The sequence below is a fragment of the Archocentrus centrarchus genome, chromosome 19, assembly GCF_007364275.1.
Source record: "Archocentrus centrarchus isolate MPI-CPG fArcCen1 chromosome 19, fArcCen1, whole genome shotgun sequence".
In the NCBI taxonomy this organism is placed as follows: Eukaryota; Metazoa; Chordata; class Actinopteri; order Cichliformes; family Cichlidae; genus Archocentrus; species Archocentrus centrarchus.
The window spans coordinates 10,165,419-10,185,218 of record NC_044364.1 but is presented as its reverse complement, the minus strand read 5'-3'; the positions used below and the strand labels follow the sequence as shown (position 1 = coordinate 10,185,218).

The 19,800-nt window shown below is 40.0% G+C and overlaps 1 protein-coding gene across 1 annotated transcript in view; it reads right to left on the bottom strand.

Moving 5' to 3' along the window:
* Nucleotides 1–17,806, bottom strand: part of taok2b (TAO kinase 2b) — a 35,275-nt gene extending 17,469 nt beyond the window's left edge. The window contains 14 exon segments of the mRNA XM_030754423.1: nt 338–515; nt 785–990; nt 1,574–1,780; nt 3,453–3,620; nt 4,564–4,645; nt 5,152–5,245; nt 5,397–5,488; nt 7,580–7,693; nt 7,952–8,048; nt 8,186–8,231; nt 10,833–10,934; nt 11,037–11,108; nt 12,702–12,842; nt 17,279–17,806. Coding sequence (XP_030610283.1) covers nt 338–515; nt 785–990; nt 1,574–1,780; nt 3,453–3,620; nt 4,564–4,645; nt 5,152–5,245; nt 5,397–5,488; nt 7,580–7,693; nt 7,952–8,048; nt 8,186–8,231; nt 10,833–10,934; nt 11,037–11,108; nt 12,702–12,833 — 1,590 coding nt within the window. The 5' untranslated portion in view covers nt 12,834–12,842; nt 17,279–17,806.
* Nucleotides 17,807–19,800: the final 1,994 nt, after the last annotated feature.

Genomic DNA, 19,800 nt, shown 5'->3' with positions numbered 1-19,800 from the left:
GCGAGGCAACTTCATGTACAACACCAGCACCTTCAAAATTATAAGAAGATTCAAACAGCTATGAATTAACACTACATACATACTGATAAAAGCAGTTTATTCAGGTATATCAGTGCTTTGGTGCTGATGAGTCTTGTAGTGGTACTAATTTAATTAAGCGAGATACCCCTTTATACAATTTCATTAACATCAGAAGTTTAGCCAGGATAACATAAAGAGTGCCAAAACTACAAATGAACTAGCATGACCACTTTTTTAATATTCATCACATATGTCTTGTTTCATTTCCCCATCTTTTATTTCTCTGTTTGTTCTCCTTTGACCACCACCAGCTCACCTCTTTCTCCAGGATAGCCTGGTGCTTCTTGGTGAGTTTTTCTCCTTCCACTGAGAAGCTGTTCCTCAGATTCTCCAGCTCTTTGTCAAGTCTCAGCTGATGTTCGTCCATCTCGGCCTTCAGCTTATTCTCCAGGCCCATCAGCTGCTTCTGGTGCTGCCGCCGCATTCGCTTATATCTGTGAGGAGATACAAGGGTCAGAGTTACCTAGAAGGTAATCATCAGCAGACACAGGCACTATTTGACTATTTATTTCCAACAAGGGTTTCACTGAAGCTCTTCTTTGTTTTCTTTAAAAAATGTAAAAAAAACTTAAGAGTATCTTTGTTTATTTGAAGTTTTATGAAGAAAAGCGATCCAAATATGCTTGACAAGCTGTTGTATTCTCTTCCTTTTAAAGCATTATATGGGTCACGCATTGGGGGTGATTCGCAATTGCGACCTCACCCGGACATCTGCTCTCTGAGGGCTGAGCCCTGCTCATGTTCCTGGATCTGACGGGTGACCAGTGAGGCGGTCCTGATGGTGGCAAAATGGTCTCGGCCACGTCGACGTCTGCCCCCTCCACCTCCGCCGCCGCCACCAGCAGATGAAGCTTCTCGCTGAGAGTCGAGCTCTGGCTGATAGGGATCGTCATAGATGTTGTCGTGGCTCTACATGGTGGAGAAAATCAGAGCAAATACGATGGCTAAAAATATGAATTTTTATCTGACTCCTCTTAACTCTGTGTCATCCTGGCACTTCATATAAATTACGCTAATTATTGCAAATGCAAAAACCCCTGGAGGCAGCTCACTTGGCATTGTGTACCCAAGTCTGCTACCACGCATTTGTTTTGTATGTGCAACACTGACAATCTGCTGTGCATCTGGTGCTGCTTTTGCCTTCCCTTTCCTGTAGGTGGTGTCATATCGCATGTGTAAAACTGATCTGACAACAAAACAGCTTGCACTTTGGCTTATCCAGGATAAAAAAAAAACAAAACAAACAAAGATAATTAAAATATTCAACTATGAGTATCAAAGTTTTATCTAGTTTGTCATCATACAAGTCTTGGGGAAGAGTGTGGGGGGATGGCACACTGGAAATGGTCTTAGGTGGACTCAAAAGCCAGGCCCCTAGAGTACCCTTCAGCAGATGGGTCACCTGCTCATCCAGGTGAGTTATAGCAGTGCCCAAGGGGCTAGACCCTTAAACAACACATCCACCCATAGAAGTGTTAGCATTTGCACTAACCATGGGCTTGTGCAGGACGGAGCTGTTAGAGATGACTGTGCTCTCTCCCTCCTGCATCATGGCCATCTCCCCGCTGTCATCTGAGCCGTCTGCCAGACTGTTGACCGAGCTACTCTGGGAGCTGGCACTGATCGACATAGAAGGCAGAGAGTGGGAGCTCTCCATGCTGTTGACTGTGCCAGTGCGCAGCATATACTGCTCCACATCCTGGAGGAAAAGAGGGGGGAAAAAAAGGAAGTTTTGCTAAAATAATGACAAGAGTCTGAAAAAGAAAGATTTAAGACGGTGACTGGGATTTTTTTTGTTTAGTGGGAGTGCCACTGTATATAATAAAAAGAAAAAGAAAAATACTGCACAGACATACCAACAAACAGTTCTCACTGCTGGAAGACCACATTCACAATTCTTTCATTTCCTTTTGTTTGAACAGCCATCATCAAAAATTTAAATAGATAAAAAAGGTCTTTGTATGAGGACAAAGGATAATATTTACCTTATGTCCTTGTACTTAGAGTAACCAGTGCCTTTATTTACCTCAACTGTAGACAAGATGGGCCTTTGAAGCAGGTTTTCAGTAGAAGCAGACCTTTGTGATCATGAATAGAATTGTTCGTATTTCAGTATCTGTTTTGATACCCTCCCATTTGCCCTGTCAAAGTGACTGTTGTGCTGGGACAACGGTTATATTAAAAAAAAAAAACAACACACACACACACACACACACAGAAAAAAATAATAGAACGTTTCAAGACTATTTTCTATGGTTTAAATAATTAGCAACCTTTTAAGACCCACTGTTGCAATACAAATATAAAACTTCCTGTAACAGTTTTAAATGAACAAAAACAAACAAAAAGCCATCATCTTTGCACCTGACAAAAGCCCCTGCATTTCTTAATCAGGCTTTTATCTATTTCTAGATATACCGCACAAAACAGGAGACATTAACTCACTGACAGTGATGGAAACAACACTTTAGACAACAAATCCAGAGAACTAATTTATTTCAAATAGCCCGCTATCAGCTGCGACAGTGTGGCTGTTATTAGCTACAGCTTGTGTGTGTCATCATGGCAATATGTGCTTGTGGAGAAACACACAGTAGCAGGAAGTACAACAAAGACTTTCTAGGTGACGCCAAGCTTTTGAGTGGTAGTTTAAATGCAACCACTTTTTCTAATTAAATAGGGGAGTGTGCCTAATAGAAGACTGCTTAAAAATGGGCCTGCTGAATTTTGCAGTTGAGGTAAATAAAGGGGCCGGACGCTAATTGAGAAAATATTGTAAAATGTCCAAAGATGGCTGTGGTCTAAGGACTCATTTATTTCATGGCTGGTGTGACCCCCATCATGAGAAGGTTTCCAGTTTTAATGAGGAATTTATTAAATGAAAGTGGTAGAAATGTAAATTATGCTTAACTGGCAAACACAAAAAAAAAAAAAAAAAAAAAAAAAAATCAGAACAGGCACTTGAATGTTTAAAATGAACATAAATTAAATCAAAGATTCGTGGCTGGTATTTGTTAATTGTACATATATGCTTCAGCTTTCTTAAGGTCTTTTTACATAGAATGGAGCATGTGCTGCCGCTAGGTTGAGTCAGCAGCCCAAAATTTGTGTTGTCACTGTGTTCTGCCCGCACTACATCATAATCTGGCCGCTCATCGTCTTTATGTGTATTATGGCCACCCACTCCCTATCACTCTGCATCTCTATTGGTCGTGAAAATGTACATGACACCGCAGCAAGCTTGAGTGCTCCCAAACCAGTGAGCTTGTGCCACACTGCTCTTCCCTTGACGCAACCCATTAAAGAGTTTCAGAGCGAAGCCATTACCGCCACTGACCCTTTAGCCTCTTCCTCCTCTGTCCCCATCTTACCTCTTCCTCATCGCCTCCTTCTGGTGCCGGACCATTGTGCGCCTCATGAAAGAGGATTTTCTTCATCTTCCGGTACTGAAGGTTGTCCAGCTCACGAACAGCATCCTTGGTGCGTGCAATCAGGTCCATCACAACTGTCATGGGACGCTCTCTGCATAGGAAGTGGTGCTGGGTGGATGGAAGGTTGAAAGAAGGGGTGAAATGGACAGACAGGGCGAAAAACTTCAGTCTGACAGGATTCTGAAAATGTGAGCGCAAAGTCTCTGTATATCAGGATTAACTAACATGAAACCTACATGGGCGCTGGGGTGCCAGTTTTGGATGGCTCAGATGTTGATGCTCACTATTCTTCTTTATACAGGAATTCTGCTTATCAGCCACAAAGAGCAGTTTAACAAAACTTAAAGTCACAGCGTAGGATTTTTTTTTTTTTTTTGCGTTTATACTTTTAACACAGTAGAAATGAGAAGCTCTTCACAAGTCTGCATCATGTCTAAATATGTGACTCTTAACTTTGAGCAGTCTGCAGTTGTCTCAGCATTTATAATGATTTAACTACTGAGAAGACAGTGATGCTGCTGACAGCTTCTATAAAAGCACTGTGTAAGTTCCGAGAAGTTTCAGAGTCTGTATAGTTGACTGTGATAGAGCAACGACTGCTGGTCATGATTACAGAAGTAGCTAACTTTAAATAAAATAGTCTATATAAAGTAAAAAATAAATAAAAATACACGTGGCCATCAATGCTGGCACAAAATGACACATCAAGTAAAATATTTGTCTTCCATAAAACCATCCTTGATGACTGATTGCACACTGAACCTCAGTGTTTTCCTTCAAACATAAAAAAAATTGCTTTGAAATCAAACCTCTAACAAAGTTATTGGTTTCTCTAAAAGCAACATGCTGACCTGCTTGTTATGCAGGGCGTATGCTGGAGAGACAGAAGCTACTAAAAGGGAAGAAAAAAAAATATTTCTATTACATTTGAGTGATATATTAAAAATAAAAATTTCTCTGGCTAAACTTCCTTCTGTCTCAATTCTCCTTTTTTTTTTTGTCAATTAAGAATTAATTTTCAACCATCTGATAATCACAAGCCCGCTTGTACCTTGAGCAGCACATCAGAGGTAGGTCTGTCCTGGGCAAGCTTCTGCAAACAGGAGTCCACAAAATTGCGGAAATAATCCGACCTGAAAATTATTAAAATGTCATTATGAAATATATCATTTATTTAATACATAATGTGTTATTACATTTATATAATAATCTTAATTATATTATGATCAAATAAAGCAGCTTGTAAGATTTGTTTAGCTGTATTAAAAAATGGCCTATTCTGGCAACAAACTGGTTTTAAAAAAGGGGCGAGTGTCCCACAGGAAATGCTGAAGGGTTTGTGACCCGGAGTGATTAAACTTATCACAATTTACACAACGCCACAATTATTTCACTGATCTGCACAAGAATGGCACTAAACTCAACTAAGTGTGACTACTTAATTTCTGAAATGTCAGTTGCTTCACCGCCGCTTTGACAGGCATGGTCACTAAAAATAATCAATGCGCAATCCTTCCCATCTTCAAAAAGCCTTCATAACACTAGAAGCCGTTTTATAAAACCTGTTTTTTTTTTTTTTTAAATAAAAAAAAATAAAACCAAAGACACAGGCCACTTAGGAACTTTGATTGTCTCTCACCAGTGATTAGATTGCAACACAGGGCTCTCATTCTGGGCGATGTGGTACAAGGCACTCATAGCATTCATGTTGAACAGAGGAGGCTTCCTTTCCGCTGGAGAGTCACAAAGCACGACATAGCGTGACAGAAAGAGGAGGCGGAATGAAAAACAAGAAAAAAAAAAGAAGAGTAAATGGCTGGATGCTTTCAGCTTTTTCAACACAAAAAGGCACACTTGTGGGGGGATTTAATGGCCATCTCTTACCCAGCTCTATGCAGGTAATGCCAAGTGACCACACATCTACCTTCCCGTCGTACTGACCCTCATCCATGGCTAAAATCACCTCCGGGGCCATCCTGCATGGAGAAAACAACACACATAAACAGTAATTCAGCCATTTCCAGCTCTCTTCCTTTGATCCAGCACCAGCAGAGAACACCACCTGGGGGCACTGTCATTTCCAGCATCTACACCAGATAAACAGGCAGCATGAGGGTTATGCTCATGTAGAGTAACAACAAACATTATGGCTTCTGAATGGTGAGTCACTTGGTGGTTTAAGCCCCCTTAATACACTTTGAAATATAGAGATTCAGTGCCAAAAACAACTTTTTATAACAACTTTTAAAAAATGCCTGCTCACCCTGTAGAGCAACATTTTTCAAGTTTGAACTGTACTCTGCAAGGTTTGAATTAATCTGAATGGGACTTTCAGGTACCTTGCTTCACAAGTGTGAGAATAAATCAAGCACAGCCAGCCAGCCAGCCATGTTTGGTTAGCTTAAGTTAATGCAAATTAAAGTGAGTGACTTGCATTATACTAGGGCTACCCTGGGTACCATTATTTTAGGCACCAGAGCTACGGTAGTTATTAATGAATATTTAAAGTATTAGGAGGCAAGGATATGTATCTGATTTTATAACTGCAGAACTCAAAATCACCATAGTTAGTTTAAAATTTTCAACTAGATCTGCATGTAAACCCATTACTCAGAGTGGAAGTTCTATATGACGCACAGTACCAAAAGCACTGCACTTGTGCAAACAGCTCATTCAGGAGTGCTGTTGCTGCTCACTCCTCTCTACACTCAGTGACCAAAGTAGACACTGCAGAGAAGTAGTGCTAATAGTCCAAAAAGTTGCTAGTTTTGTGGCCTGGTGCTTTTGTTATTGAAAAGGAAAAAATACATATATATCACCAAAATGTAGTCACAAAGTCTCTGAATTGACAACAACAAGGCTAATTGAAGTACAATGATCACTGCTGTGAGTGAGAGGGATGTCAGAGGCTGATAATACTCATTTATCTCATACATGCCCTGGTGCAGCTCCTCAGTCAGTTCACTGACTGCTGTTTAAGCTCCCTACCCCCTTCCCTAGGGTCAACTTTCTGTGGACTGGCTGCCTCTTGAAACAGAGGGTCTGAGCTAAGGTTATGCCAATGGATAACAAAGTTAGAGATCGACAGTGGTCAAAGTGATTGGCAATAGCTCACCAATCCAATTTTTATCTAATTTCCCCACTGATGCATTAAATTAATATCATTCTGAGACTGACTAATAAATCTGCCAGTCCAAAGTTTCACATTGCATCGCCACATATAACTGACCTTTGCAACATGTGTCTTGGCATGCACGGGCACATGCACTCAAGTATTTGCCAGTACTTGTGTGTGGACCGGTTACACTGATTCATCATCGGATATTTCTGACTGTTGGATTGATTTTTAAAATCAGAGCGTAATGTGACCACATTTGTAGATACACTCGTTTATCTCATCTCCTTAACTGTTCTCCACCGGGCATTCATTTGTGGAAAAACTCCACTGTGTACAGAGAGGGGACAGCGAAAAGCACAGGAGAGACAGGCGAGATAGTTTATACAGAAAGAAAAAAAAAAAACGAGCTGGGGTAAGTTAGTAGAACTATAGGTCTAAGTTAAAAAAAAAATTGGGGCCACACATTGTAGGTTATGGAGGGTGGCTAGCACTACCTTGATGGTAGGCTCCTCTGCCACACGGCGGTGGAACCATTGGACATGGGCGATGCCACAATGGACAATAAGGCAATTGGACTATGAAGTAAGTCGCCCTGCTCTGAATAACAGTAGGATGGGGCTTCTGTGCTCACGGCCAGAACTGTATCACAGATATGACCACATTACATTAGGGATATCTTCTTTCTTTGACATCATCCAGAGCCAGGAGCAGAAAGAGCTTAGAGCACTCTGAAGCCTGGGATTACTTATACATACACTGACCTCAGTATTTGAACTTTAACCATGAGAATCCTTAAACAGTACAGATATGGCAGAAAAGACTGAAAAGAATCACAGATATGCTTTAAGAATATCAGCAGGGACCATTTCTTTTATTATCAGGCAAAACTGATGAGTACTGATAAGGTTTGAGCTTGGTTAAATCACAATTTAAAACTTTAAGGTTTTACCAGTAAGGTGTTCCCACGAAGGAGTTGGCTGGAGCGACAATAGAGGCTGAGCCAAAGTCTCCCAGTTTGACCTGACCCGGCTCTGTCAGCAAGATGTTTCCGGCCTTCACGTCCCTGAGAGAAATGATCAGATAGGAGAAAATGACAGGTCAGGAAAAACATGATGGAGACAAAACACTTTGAGAGAAAATGCATTGTTGGAGGCTGTGGAGCAGCATGATGCACAGTGTGAGAGCACAAGCACTGTTGCATAAGCTTATCTCAGGCAGCACAGTTTGTGCTTTCTCCCCTGTATTTGTTTAGTCTCTTGTCAGAAGTGTGGGGGAGGAGAGCAGAATAGATCCAGATAAGTGAGAAATGAATAGGGGTTACCTGTGAATCATGTTGTGAGAGTGAAGATACACCAATCCCAGCAATGCACCATGGGTTATGGCAGCTATCTCCACTTCCTGGAGAGGCTTCTTGTGGACTGGGTGAAGAGAGAGATTTGGGGATATCAGGCATTGTTTATGTGAATGTAAATAAATATATAACTATGCAAGTTATATATAACAAATATATAACTAACTTATTAGTGTTTCGTAATTATTGATTTGTACTAATTACCTTCTAAGAGGTCAGAAGCTGAACCCAAACAGTACTCCATCACCAGCTAGGAGAGAGACAGGGGGATTGTTAAACTGCAAACCAAGAGCACACTTGGTGTTAAAGACTTTGTTCCACTTCACCTGAGTGGAAAGAGCTTTTTGTACCAGAGGATTCAGTCCATTTATCAAAGTGGTAACGCCGCTGTGAAACTAAGGTGCAGCCCAAGAAAGTGTTCTCATGTCCACCTCAAAATTGTGGTCTGAGGGCCAAAGTACGCATCAGATGTAAAAGTCAACCATCCCGCATAATGTGTAATTATTTAGATGTCTAATACATACTAGCGCATCTTAAAAAAATAATTGAATATTGTTAAAAAAAAGTGGATTAATTTCCCAAGTTAACTCAAAAAGGTAAACTTTCATATATTCTATGTTCATTCACAAATGCTGCTTTTCCATTAGTACCTACACAGCTCAACTCAGCTTCTAGGGTTTTCCATTAGGTGCTAGTACATGGTACCAGGTACTTTTTTAGTGCCTAATCAGCCATGGTTCCCATCACGCTGAGTCGATCTGAAAATGTGACATCTATAGAATGCTTGCCACTGATTGGCCAGGCAGTGATGTCACAAGATGAGTCATGAGAGCGACTCCTTCATGAGAATCAAACCAGCCGTTTTTGAAACCCATCAACACAGATGCTTTTGTGCTTGGCGACTTATGACAGAATTCAGAGGGAGCTAGATGACCACTTGTGTCACATACAAATGACATCACTGGATTTTCGGGCTGCCTTGCCGAGGCGGCATTCAATTGTAATGGAAAACAAATGAAACTGAGTTGAGCTGTGTAGGTACTGTTGGAAAAGAGGCATAAGTGAAACATGCCAAGCCTTTTTAGTTTTAATTTTGATCATTATGATTCATACCTCATGAAAATCTGAAATCCAGAATCTCAAATAGAATATTTTTATACCTAGTTGGAGCACCTTTATTATGAATTACTGCATAAATGCAGCATGGCGTAGAGATGATCATCTAGTGGCTCTGCTGACATGTCACTGAAGCCCAGGTTGCTTTGATAGCGCCTTTCATCTTGTCTGTGTGTTTGGGTTCAGTGGTTAGTGTTTCATCTTCCTCTTGACAATACAACATAGATGTTCTGTGGGGCTCAGGTCAGGTGAGCTGGCTGGCCAATCAGGCCTAGTAGTTTTGGCACTGTGGGCAGGGGCTAAATCCTGCTGGAAAAGGAAATCATGAAATCCTCTAAATCTCCTGGTCGGTGGCTGTGTTGACTTTGGACTTGACACACAGTGGACAAACCAACACTAAGACCAGCAGATGCCATGGCACCCCAAATCCTCACAGACTGCAAAAACTTCACACTGGACTTCAACCACCTTGGATTCTGTGCATTTCCACTCTTCCTCCAGACTATAGGATCTTGATTTGCAAATGAAATACAAATATTGTCTTCATCTGAAAAGAGGACCACCGATCAACAGTGCAGTTCATTTCCTCCTTAGCCCAGGTACGATATTTCTGACATTGCCTCTGGTTCAGGAGTGTATTGATATTAGGAACATGACAGTTGTAGCTACTTTCCTGAGGACATACCGACACTAACCTCAGTCCACTCCTTGTGAAGTTCCCCCAAATTTTTGAATTCATTTTCTTGACAATCCCCTCAAAGCTGCAGTCATTCCTGTTGCTTGTGCAACTTTCTACTAATATGCTCTGATACAGCACTCTGCAAACAGTCAGCCTTTTCAGCAGTGACATTCTGTAGATTACCCCCCTTGTGAAGGGTGTCAGAGATCATCATCTGGACGACTGTCCATTCAACAGTCTTCTGCATGATTGTCTCAATTCAACTAGATTGAGGGATGCACTTACTGTTTCAATAATAAATTAACTTAAACACTGTATATGCCATTAGGCATAATCATAAAATTTTAAACCAAAAAAGGCTTGAAATACTTTACTTGTCAGATGTTTTGTTATAAACACACACAATATATCAGATAATTGCAATTATGTTATTTTTAGGGTTTCTTTTTTGCGACACCAGGTTTCTCCGGGGACTGAGAACCTTTTGAAGTTATCTGGAACAAAAACTGCATTTTGGCCGGAGGAACCAGAGACTATATTTAATTCTTACAGTCACAGTGAGACAAACAGACTCTGTGGCAACTGCAACTTGCATCAAACCGCACAGAAAAAAAAAGGGAAGTATTAGAAAGTGGTTTCAATATTAGAACAAATGGTCAAAGTTTTGTGTTTTTATTCACACTGAAACAAAGGAAGGGTTTGCTGTTTTGCTTCCTAACCAAGAGAAAGAATGTGAAAGTGGGAGCATTGGGGGAAAGAAATTAAAAGGTGTGTCAAAAACTACTGACTGGTACTGTACATTTAAAAATAACAAAGAAAACAAAGTGAATATATACCAAATACTATTCCCTTAAAAGTAAATACTGCTCAGTGAGCAAGCTGTCATGGCAGAGGTTTGCACTCTCCGAGTGCTTCTTGTTTGTTAATTTGTGGTACTGCAAACAAAGTTAACACCTTTAACATCCTGAGCAGCACATTTTGCACATATAAAGCCATGCACTGATGACAATACATCTGCACTTTTCTTCATGTACTGCCCTATTTGCACACACTCACCCAGGCTGTGTGTTCTCTCAGGTAGCAGCCACGATACTCCACAGTGTTGGGGTGGCGTAATTTCTGGAGGAACTTCACTTCCTTGATGATATCCTGCCATTTCTGGAACATGAACAGAGCGTTGAGCACTTATAAGCAAATTTCTTCTATACGTGAGATATTAAATCTACATAGATCAGACATTAGAGAGCTGTCAGGTCCTACCTCGTTGGACTGTTTGCCACTATATGACATTTTTTTGATGGCCACCACCTCATTTGTGCGGATGTCATGGGCCTAATGGGGAAAATTAAGGGACAACATACAGTAAATTTCTTGAAGCTGTGGATGCTGTTTAAACCATCTTTCTCAGTGTTTCTTTAAATAGCACAGACGCCTTGTTTTTTTTCCCCCCTCACAAAGTTAATTGCAAGTAAGACTGAACCGATTAAAGCTAGCTGAGAGCATCAGTGCAACATTTATTCCACAAAGCACTTGCGATACATCCATCAATAATCATCACATTAGATACAACAAAGAAATAGCCATTAGATAAAATTTCTGCAGCACTTCCTTCTCTTCTCTCCTCTGCCCTCCTATCATCCCTTCATCCATGACTGGCTCCTTTTCACCCTTCATTAAACAAGAACTTTCATCCTCCACTGAAAAGTTGTTCTTCGTCTCTGACTCGCACCATGTCTTTTCTCTTTCCTTCCCTGACCTGCCACCTTTCATCTTCAGTTGACAGGTTTATCCAGCTTGTGCTCTTAATGAAAGTAGCACCATCTGTCAGCTATTCTTCTTTGCTGCGCTTAGCTTTTCGTAGCACCGATCACTCCGACTCCAGCGAGTTTTACAAAAACTACATTTCAACAAAGTGGAGAATGTTTTTTTTTTTTAAATTACACTATGAAAATGTTATTTGTAACTGCAATCTGACAGAGTTTGAACTGCCTATCAGGGTTTTTCTCCAATCCAATCCAAATTTATTTATAAAGCACATTTAAAACAACAAGGTTGATAAAGTGCTGGACATTTCTCTCTTATAATGGGCCTATGTGCATGAGCAAGACTAGTCTGCATGTAGTTAAGGGAATGAGTCTGTGTTACCTTACTTAGTAAGGCAATTTCCTGTTATTTCTTATGAGGGGAAATAAAGGTGGGCACCAAAATGGTTTATATGCAGGAAAAACTGAGCCTACACTGTTTCTGGTGCCAACATACTGATTAACACAACATTAACTCAGTAAAATAATTCAGACAATGATGAGACAAAAATATACATACAAATGTAACAATTTTCATTTCATCTGTATTGCTTTCATTATATAAATTCAGTTTCATATACAGCATTATGACCACCTTGCTAACTGCTCAGAGAATGTATTCCTACATTTCTGACAAGTAGAAAACAGTAACAAAAAAATCTAAAGCAGAACACTTTCTAGAGCTTGCCAGTAGTTTGAGTCACTGTAAAATTGAAAAATAAAATGTTTTCCAAACTCCAGAATTCAAGAACCAATTTTCAGCTCACTCAATCAACATTATTTGCTAGTAATCTGTCTATATATATATTTATATTTTACAGATGCCTTCAGCTATACCTGAACATTTACCCACTGCGAAATCCAAGTTAAACATAACCATGCACCTACAACTCATACAGCACAAATGCTTTAAATCATCCACAACAGGCCACCCGAGACAGAGATCAAACACACAATTCAACACTATAAACACCACAAGTACTTGTATTCATATTAAGTAACAGACCATCACATTTATGCCCACATTGAGGGGGAAAAAGTACACTTAAGGGCTTTTGTGTGCAATCTCTCTGTGACTATCACATGTTTATTACAGACCCAAACCCTGAGAAAAGTAACTTACAAAGTACACTGCCCCGAAGCTCCCATGGCCGATCTCCCTCAGGTCTGTGAAGAACTTCTCAGGGTCCTCCCTTGAGAACAGTTCAGCCACCTCCGGGTCCTTCAGGCTCCCGGCCCGCACACTCGACGGCATGGCCAGCGCCTGGTGAGCATGGAACAAACACACTGGGTGAGCATCTGTTATTTGGAAAGGATACTAACATTTGCGCTGAAAGCACGAGTTGCCTCGGAAACACGGTCTAGTCTGTCACATGAAGTCGACACACTTAGATCTCCGTGGAGGAAACTGTTGACAGTGATGTCACTTATGCCATTTTTTAAAATACTGTTCTCAACCAAAGATGAAAAGGGAAAGGTATAAATAACAACAGTCAGAGTACAAAGCACAAATTTGGGCTTACACCCATATCAGACATTTCTCTCTTTTAGAAGGAAATACTCATACTAAAAATCACAGTTTCTCTTACATTTTATCAACAATTAACAGCATTATCACAGAATTACTGATTTTTTTGGGTTCATTTTTTCTTCTCCTACAGATAATGTCATGTATTGCAGAAAACTATCTTGCAATACATGTATGAGGACCGCAGATTTGCTGTACTAAGATTAAGGATGTTTCTGACAATAATTTATGAACACTACAGGTGTTAAACTGTTTTCTTCAAAACCTGGGACATCTTTAAATGTTTCTGAAATGTGTGGCACACAAACAATGTTAGATGAGCCTGTTGAGTGGGGCTAGCAGTGCTAGCACAAGCAGCCTTCTTTCCTTGTGGGGTAACATCCACACGCCTGTACAGAATGTGCTTATGCATTGCTACAGTGGAGTGGTTAAATGCCAGTTTACTCTGACACAACCTACATACATCCTTTTTCTCTAGATCAGAATACTGCAGAGCTGCACTGGCTAACAGGGCTGACATCCACACTTCTCGTTTACAACTTCCCATCACACAGAGAGGAATTGAGCCGTCTGCCAGAACTGCAGTCCTGGCTACTAATGGGTGGCTGTGTAACATCTTAGATCCAACAGTTAACTAGCATTAAATAATACACTGTAACCGGCTAGTTTTTCTACTGCAGACCAGCGAGAGCAGCAATGTTTAAACATCTAGTCAACTATCTGTGCACATCCCTAATTGCAATGTGTCATCACAGTGCCATATGCTGAGTTCCTCTGATTTCACATGACTATGTAGTCCTGTGAAAAACTAAATACACATATACAGTTTAAATAAGAATTAAGAGGATACATTGTAGCCACCAATCAAATGCACTTGATTAATTCATCATCACCTCTACAAAAGCAGAAGCTTGGACAGGCAGTTTGCTGGTCTGGAGCATTCAGGTGTGTGTTAAAATAATGGCACAATCTTCCCAGGAGTGAACAAACAAAGTAAACAAAACCCAAGTGATCTACAGAACTCTCCAGGCCTCAGTTAGCATGTTAAATGTTAGCGTTCATTACAGTACAATTAGAAAAAGTCTGAACAAGTATGGCTGGTTTGGAAGGGCTGCCAGGAGAAAGCCGCTTCTCTCTAAAAAGAACATGGCAACACCGCTTAGGTTTGCAAAGCTGCATTTGAACAAACCACAACACTTCTGGAACAATGTCCTTTGGACAGAAGAGACCAAAGTGGAGATGTTTGACCATAATGTATAGTGCCATGTTTGAAAAAACCAACCATGCATTATCAGCACACAAACACCTCATACCAACTGTCAAGCACGGAGGTGGAGGGGTGATGATTTGGGCTGTTTTTTTTTTTGCAGCTACAGGACCTGGGCACCAAAATGTTCTAAAGTCAAATGTGACGCTATCTGTTCAACAGTTAAAGCTTGGCTGAAATTAGGTCATGCAACAGGACAGTAAAACCAAGCACAACAGCAACTCTATATGGCTATAAAAGAAAAGTATCAGCGTGAAATCCAGACATTAAACTGATTGAAATGCTGTGGTGGGACACAGCGCTTTCCAGAAATGAATGGCCACAAACCTCAATGAACTGAAGAAAGAATAGTGGACCACAAATTCTCCACAATAATCTAGGAGACTGATAAAGTCATACGGAAAACCATTACTTCAAGTTATTGCTACTAAAGGTGGTTCTACAAGCTTCTGAATGATGGGAGGGGATGATACATGGGGTGGGGAATTATGACTGATATAAATAAAAAAAAACATCAATGTGTTCATCCATCATGTTTCTATGTTTAGAGATGAACAGGGCTGGCCACACTATATAATTTTTTTTTTTAACATTTAACACTGCAACATGTGGCTCCACAACGTACTGATTTACACATCTGCCTAACAAGCAAAAGATCCCCACGTTGATCCCAGAAGGAGACGCAAATCAATTAGGAGTCGACAGGAAGGGGATCCGACATTAAAAACTCTGCCAAATAAAACATGTGGAGCTACCCACTGTGGAGGCCCCTTGTACATAAGGGGGCAGCTAGAAGTATCTTTCTACTTATTTAGCACTGCAATATGATTTTGTAATTGCCATATTTTTCGCCAGACAGCTTTAGCCTCTGCAGAGGAAACAAACACCATTTTTTTGGAGCACATAATCCATTTTAGAGATCCAAACTGATCTTAAAATGGCAGATGCAGCATCGTTTTCCTTCAAACTATTCTTTCTGTATGACGAATATTTCTTTGATCTCCCAGAATCATGAAATTGCGATTTAAAAAATCCAAAGCATTTCATATTATTTTCTGCATTCTCAATGCTGAACAAAAGATTCTTCTCATACAATGATGCTGATAAGTCAGTCACTGGTCCTTCAGCAGCAAGCACACAAAACCACACAGCTACCGCTGTGAGATAAAAGGTGCGCTTGTGTTAAAAACCGAAGAACAAAACACAGCCAGGTTAGGCTGAATACCCAGGTGGGCTAAGATGGCTTTTTCTTTGAAGCACTAAAATGTTAAGATAGTGACTCACACTTAGCTTGATTTGCATTTGTACACACTTACATTTCAATGCTGATCGGCCTAATAGAAATACATGAATTAAAGCTGAGATCATGGTCATGAGGAGAAGCAGGCACTAAACTGAAAGTGTATAGTGCATAGTACACCATCATTGTGACTGGATATCGGAGACTGACACGAATATCCGGGAACGTCTAAAGACCAATTGCAACAAATGAACTGTGCCCATTTAAGGGTTACATTTTGGAGAATCAAGCCTGGATGATTTTGCTCTCATACATAAAGACAAGTCGTTGAGAAACATCAGACAACAGCAGGACAAATTCCACAAGATAAGAACTGCTAACCAGTTCAGCAGACCCATGCTTTGCTTCCTGTGTGGGAACAGTGTGACTACAAGGTTTACCTGTTTTAAGTGAAAGCACCTGTAACCCCTACTCTGAAAAGCTTTCATGAGCAAACAACATAATATAGCAAAATGGGTGTTCAATACAGGAATGCTGAAGACCCGATTTAAATAGGTGGCAGATTACTCACCAGTTTTTATTATGTCCTACTCGGTGAGCTGATATGAGACTAGAAAACCTTGAAATAATCATTACACGTGGTGTCTGTTTCTGTCTAAAATCTAGCAAGAACCATCAGATAGATTCTGTTCTACAGAAGGTCAAAGACAACACATTCTCATACCGAACCTGATATTTTGTGAATAGTGGTTGCTTTTTACATAAACAGTAAAAATAAATTATTACACTGGTTCAGTCTTCCTTTTAAACAAGCGGAAAACATCTGAAAAACCAAACACTCACATGCGTCCAATTTGTACATGGTTAATATTTTGTGCAGCTGAAGTGCAGAAAAAAAACTTCTCATTTGTGTGATGCACCCTGTGTCAAAGTTATCATCCTGGTACAGGTTAGGTCATCATGAATCTTAAAGGCTTTATCAAGGGGCAACGACAACTTTTTGCAATTTTATGTTATCACTCACTGATCAAGCTCCAGTTTTTCCATCCACCTTAAAATGAACCTAAAAATGAAGTAACATTAATTTGGCCATTTTGCTTCTGACAAACGGGAAGCATTTGGTTCCCTTTAAAAATGGGAAGTTCTTTGAAGATTGTAACTAAGCCAAAAGGCAGCTTGTAATCTAATCTAAGCTTTTTTTTTTTTTTTTTTTTTTTAAAAAAAAAAGAAACCATCTATCTCAGACGCGTCACTTGCATGGTTTCATCCACAATCCAAAACATACACTCAGTTTTACAGAGAGAATCACAGACATATGTTAAAAACGTCTTGGCTGTGTTTGACTGGTCAGGCAGACGAGTAATTTTCCATATATGTGCTTGCCATCTGTATTAGCTGAGTTAACTAGACGCTCTTGCACTTGGCTGCTCAATTAGGCTACCCTTGCTGCTGCTCACCAAAGAAATGCACAACATGTATTTAACAGCAGCTTGAAAGCAACTCGGGGTGTTCAAGGTGCAGGCCAACAACAAGCTTCCACGTCAATGTCAACCTCCGCAAGATCTGAAAATCAGGCTGCAAATAATGCCCGCCGGTGTCTTTCCCGCAAACGGGGCGGGATGCGCACTCAGCTTTCCGTGTTAAATGATTTATAACGCGTCTTACCGTGGCTTTTGGGATCCACTGTAGCTAGCTCTGGAGCTAGCTAACTGGCCTGGCTGGAAAATATATTCACTCCTCTTTCCTCGGCGCTGGTGTCTATTCAACACGAACAAACCGCATTCTGCCTGTCGATGCTTTTACTTAAACCCCTCTCCATCCTGATGCTCCCAGTCAATTGGACAGCTAGCACGCCTGTGCGACTTGACATGAGTCAAGTGGCAGTCAGTTTAGGTGACAGCTAGCCAGACTGTCTCCTGCCAGCTAACGTAGCAGCAGCGGCGCCGTCTTCCAGAGAAAATCAGCGGCTAGCTCTGGCTGCTAACTAAATAACGCAACGCCAAGAGCTGCCGGGGGCGCTTTCAGTGGAAAGCTGGTTCATTCAAATGGACAGCTCCGCTCCGCTCAGCACTTTGCACTGTCATTACGGTAATGCTGCCGGCGGATTTCATCAACAGTTCGTGTTATCCCCATTTTGCTCGACTCTCTACCGTTTTTGTTCAGGACTTCATGATGGCGGAGCGGGGCGGGAGCCGAGCGGAAAACGGAAGTGGTCTTCCTCGACGCTTTGGAAACGAGCGCGTGAGCTGTAAACAGTATCCCCACGTGGCCGAGTAGGTTCACAAAAACAAAAACGAAGGATTAGCTCCACAATATTCATCAGGGTTCGTAGTTTACTAATATTGAAGTTCATAGTTTACTAATATGGAAGCTTGCCCCCAACCCCCCTATAATCAGAATTTTGGGTTACATATCTCAAAGGTTTTGGTTAAAGATCTTAAAATTTCTCAGAAGTTTGAGTCAGTAAGTTGAAATTTTGAGATACCTAACTCAAAATTCTGGTTTAGATTTTCATGGTAAAAACAAACAAACAAACATCAGTAGCTTGTTTCCACCACTCAAAAAAATATTTTTTGCCATCCATAAGTCAAAATTTCAGGTCAGAGATTTCAGAATTTCTCTTTAGGTATCTCAAAAATTTTGGTCATAAAATTTGGGTTAGTTAAATAAAAAGTTCTCAGAAGTTTGAGTGAGTAAGTCAAAATTTTGAGATAACTTATTTAAAATTTTGACTTAGCTCTGCTTGGCTAAGTCTGCTTTTTAGTGGTGGGAACAATAACATTAAGCTAAACACTGAAATTAGTGAAACAATAACTAGTTATGTCAAAAACTAGTTATTTCAATTAAAAATGAAACTAAACTGTTAGGAAAACAAAAACGAGTCTAATTAAAACCAAGAGATGTCTTCAAGACTGGAAGTAAATTACTTCAAAGTGGTTGTAACAACTATTCTGACCAGATGAAATTTTCCCCTGATAAATAACCGCATCAATGCATCTTCTTTCACTTACCCAAGTCACAGTTACAGGGGGGCTGGAGCCTATCCCAGCTGCCAAAGGGTGGAAGGCGAGGTACAACAGTCTATCACAGTGCTAAACACCCCCTGAATCTTAGATTTTTTGTTAATCCTGTAACACCAGGTGTATCATATTTTATCATATCATATTTTATATGTGAGTTTTTGAGACTTCTACTTTATCAGTGTGATTTTTTTCCTGAAAAACCTAAATAAATGAATTTTTAAGCAATAAACTGCACAAAAATGCCAGATGTAGCAAAGATTGAAAACTCATATATGCAAACTGGTATTTAATTTCTCTTTCTTTTTTTTTTTTTTTTTTTTTTACTTATCAGAAGGTTAAATAAACACTCATTTAAAAAAGGAATTTGAATTTTCTGGAAATAATTTCATGGTTCTGCCTTTATAGGGTTACACAACTACCTAACTGAAACAAGCAAAATAACAGTGGAAACTAAACATATAAATCCAATGGAAATAATAATTTTAAAACTATACTAACTCTGTAAAAAATACTGCAAACCAGTATTTCCCATCACACAGACCTTATGGCTCCTGTGCCAGTCAAATGTGTTCATTTGGTTTGATAATAAACTACTTTTAACATTCATTTTAGAGACACTACAAACAGCATGAGAAAACATCTTTGGTTTTTATATTATTTTTATGTTAACATATTGTTGGCCTACATTATGTCAATCAACATCTGTGGGGCAGCCTCGTTAATAGATTGACATCACCGTGGACTGCGTGTTCTCTGTTAGCAGGTCTAAATAAATAAATAAAAATAAATGAGACAGGATTTGATCCAGATAATAATTAAAGTCTCTTAATAATTACATCACATGTAGTGATGTAATTATTGAAAGGTTAGCTCAGTGCATATTAATAAAGTTGTTTATTCATTCCTTATAATAGTGGCCAGCGTCTGGGATGACAGATCATTATTCAGTCTTTACGGAGAAATTCCGATGCTATAGCGTGATGAGATTGCGTGACATTTCCAAAACTACTATGTAATCCTTACTGAGAATTAAAGATGCTATATAGTGATGCTGTTGCATAACGTAACAGAAGGACAAACACATCTAGCCATGACTTACCAGCAACATTCAGCTGTTATTTAAAATCAAGAACAATTCATCAACTGTCATGTACCAGCTATTTG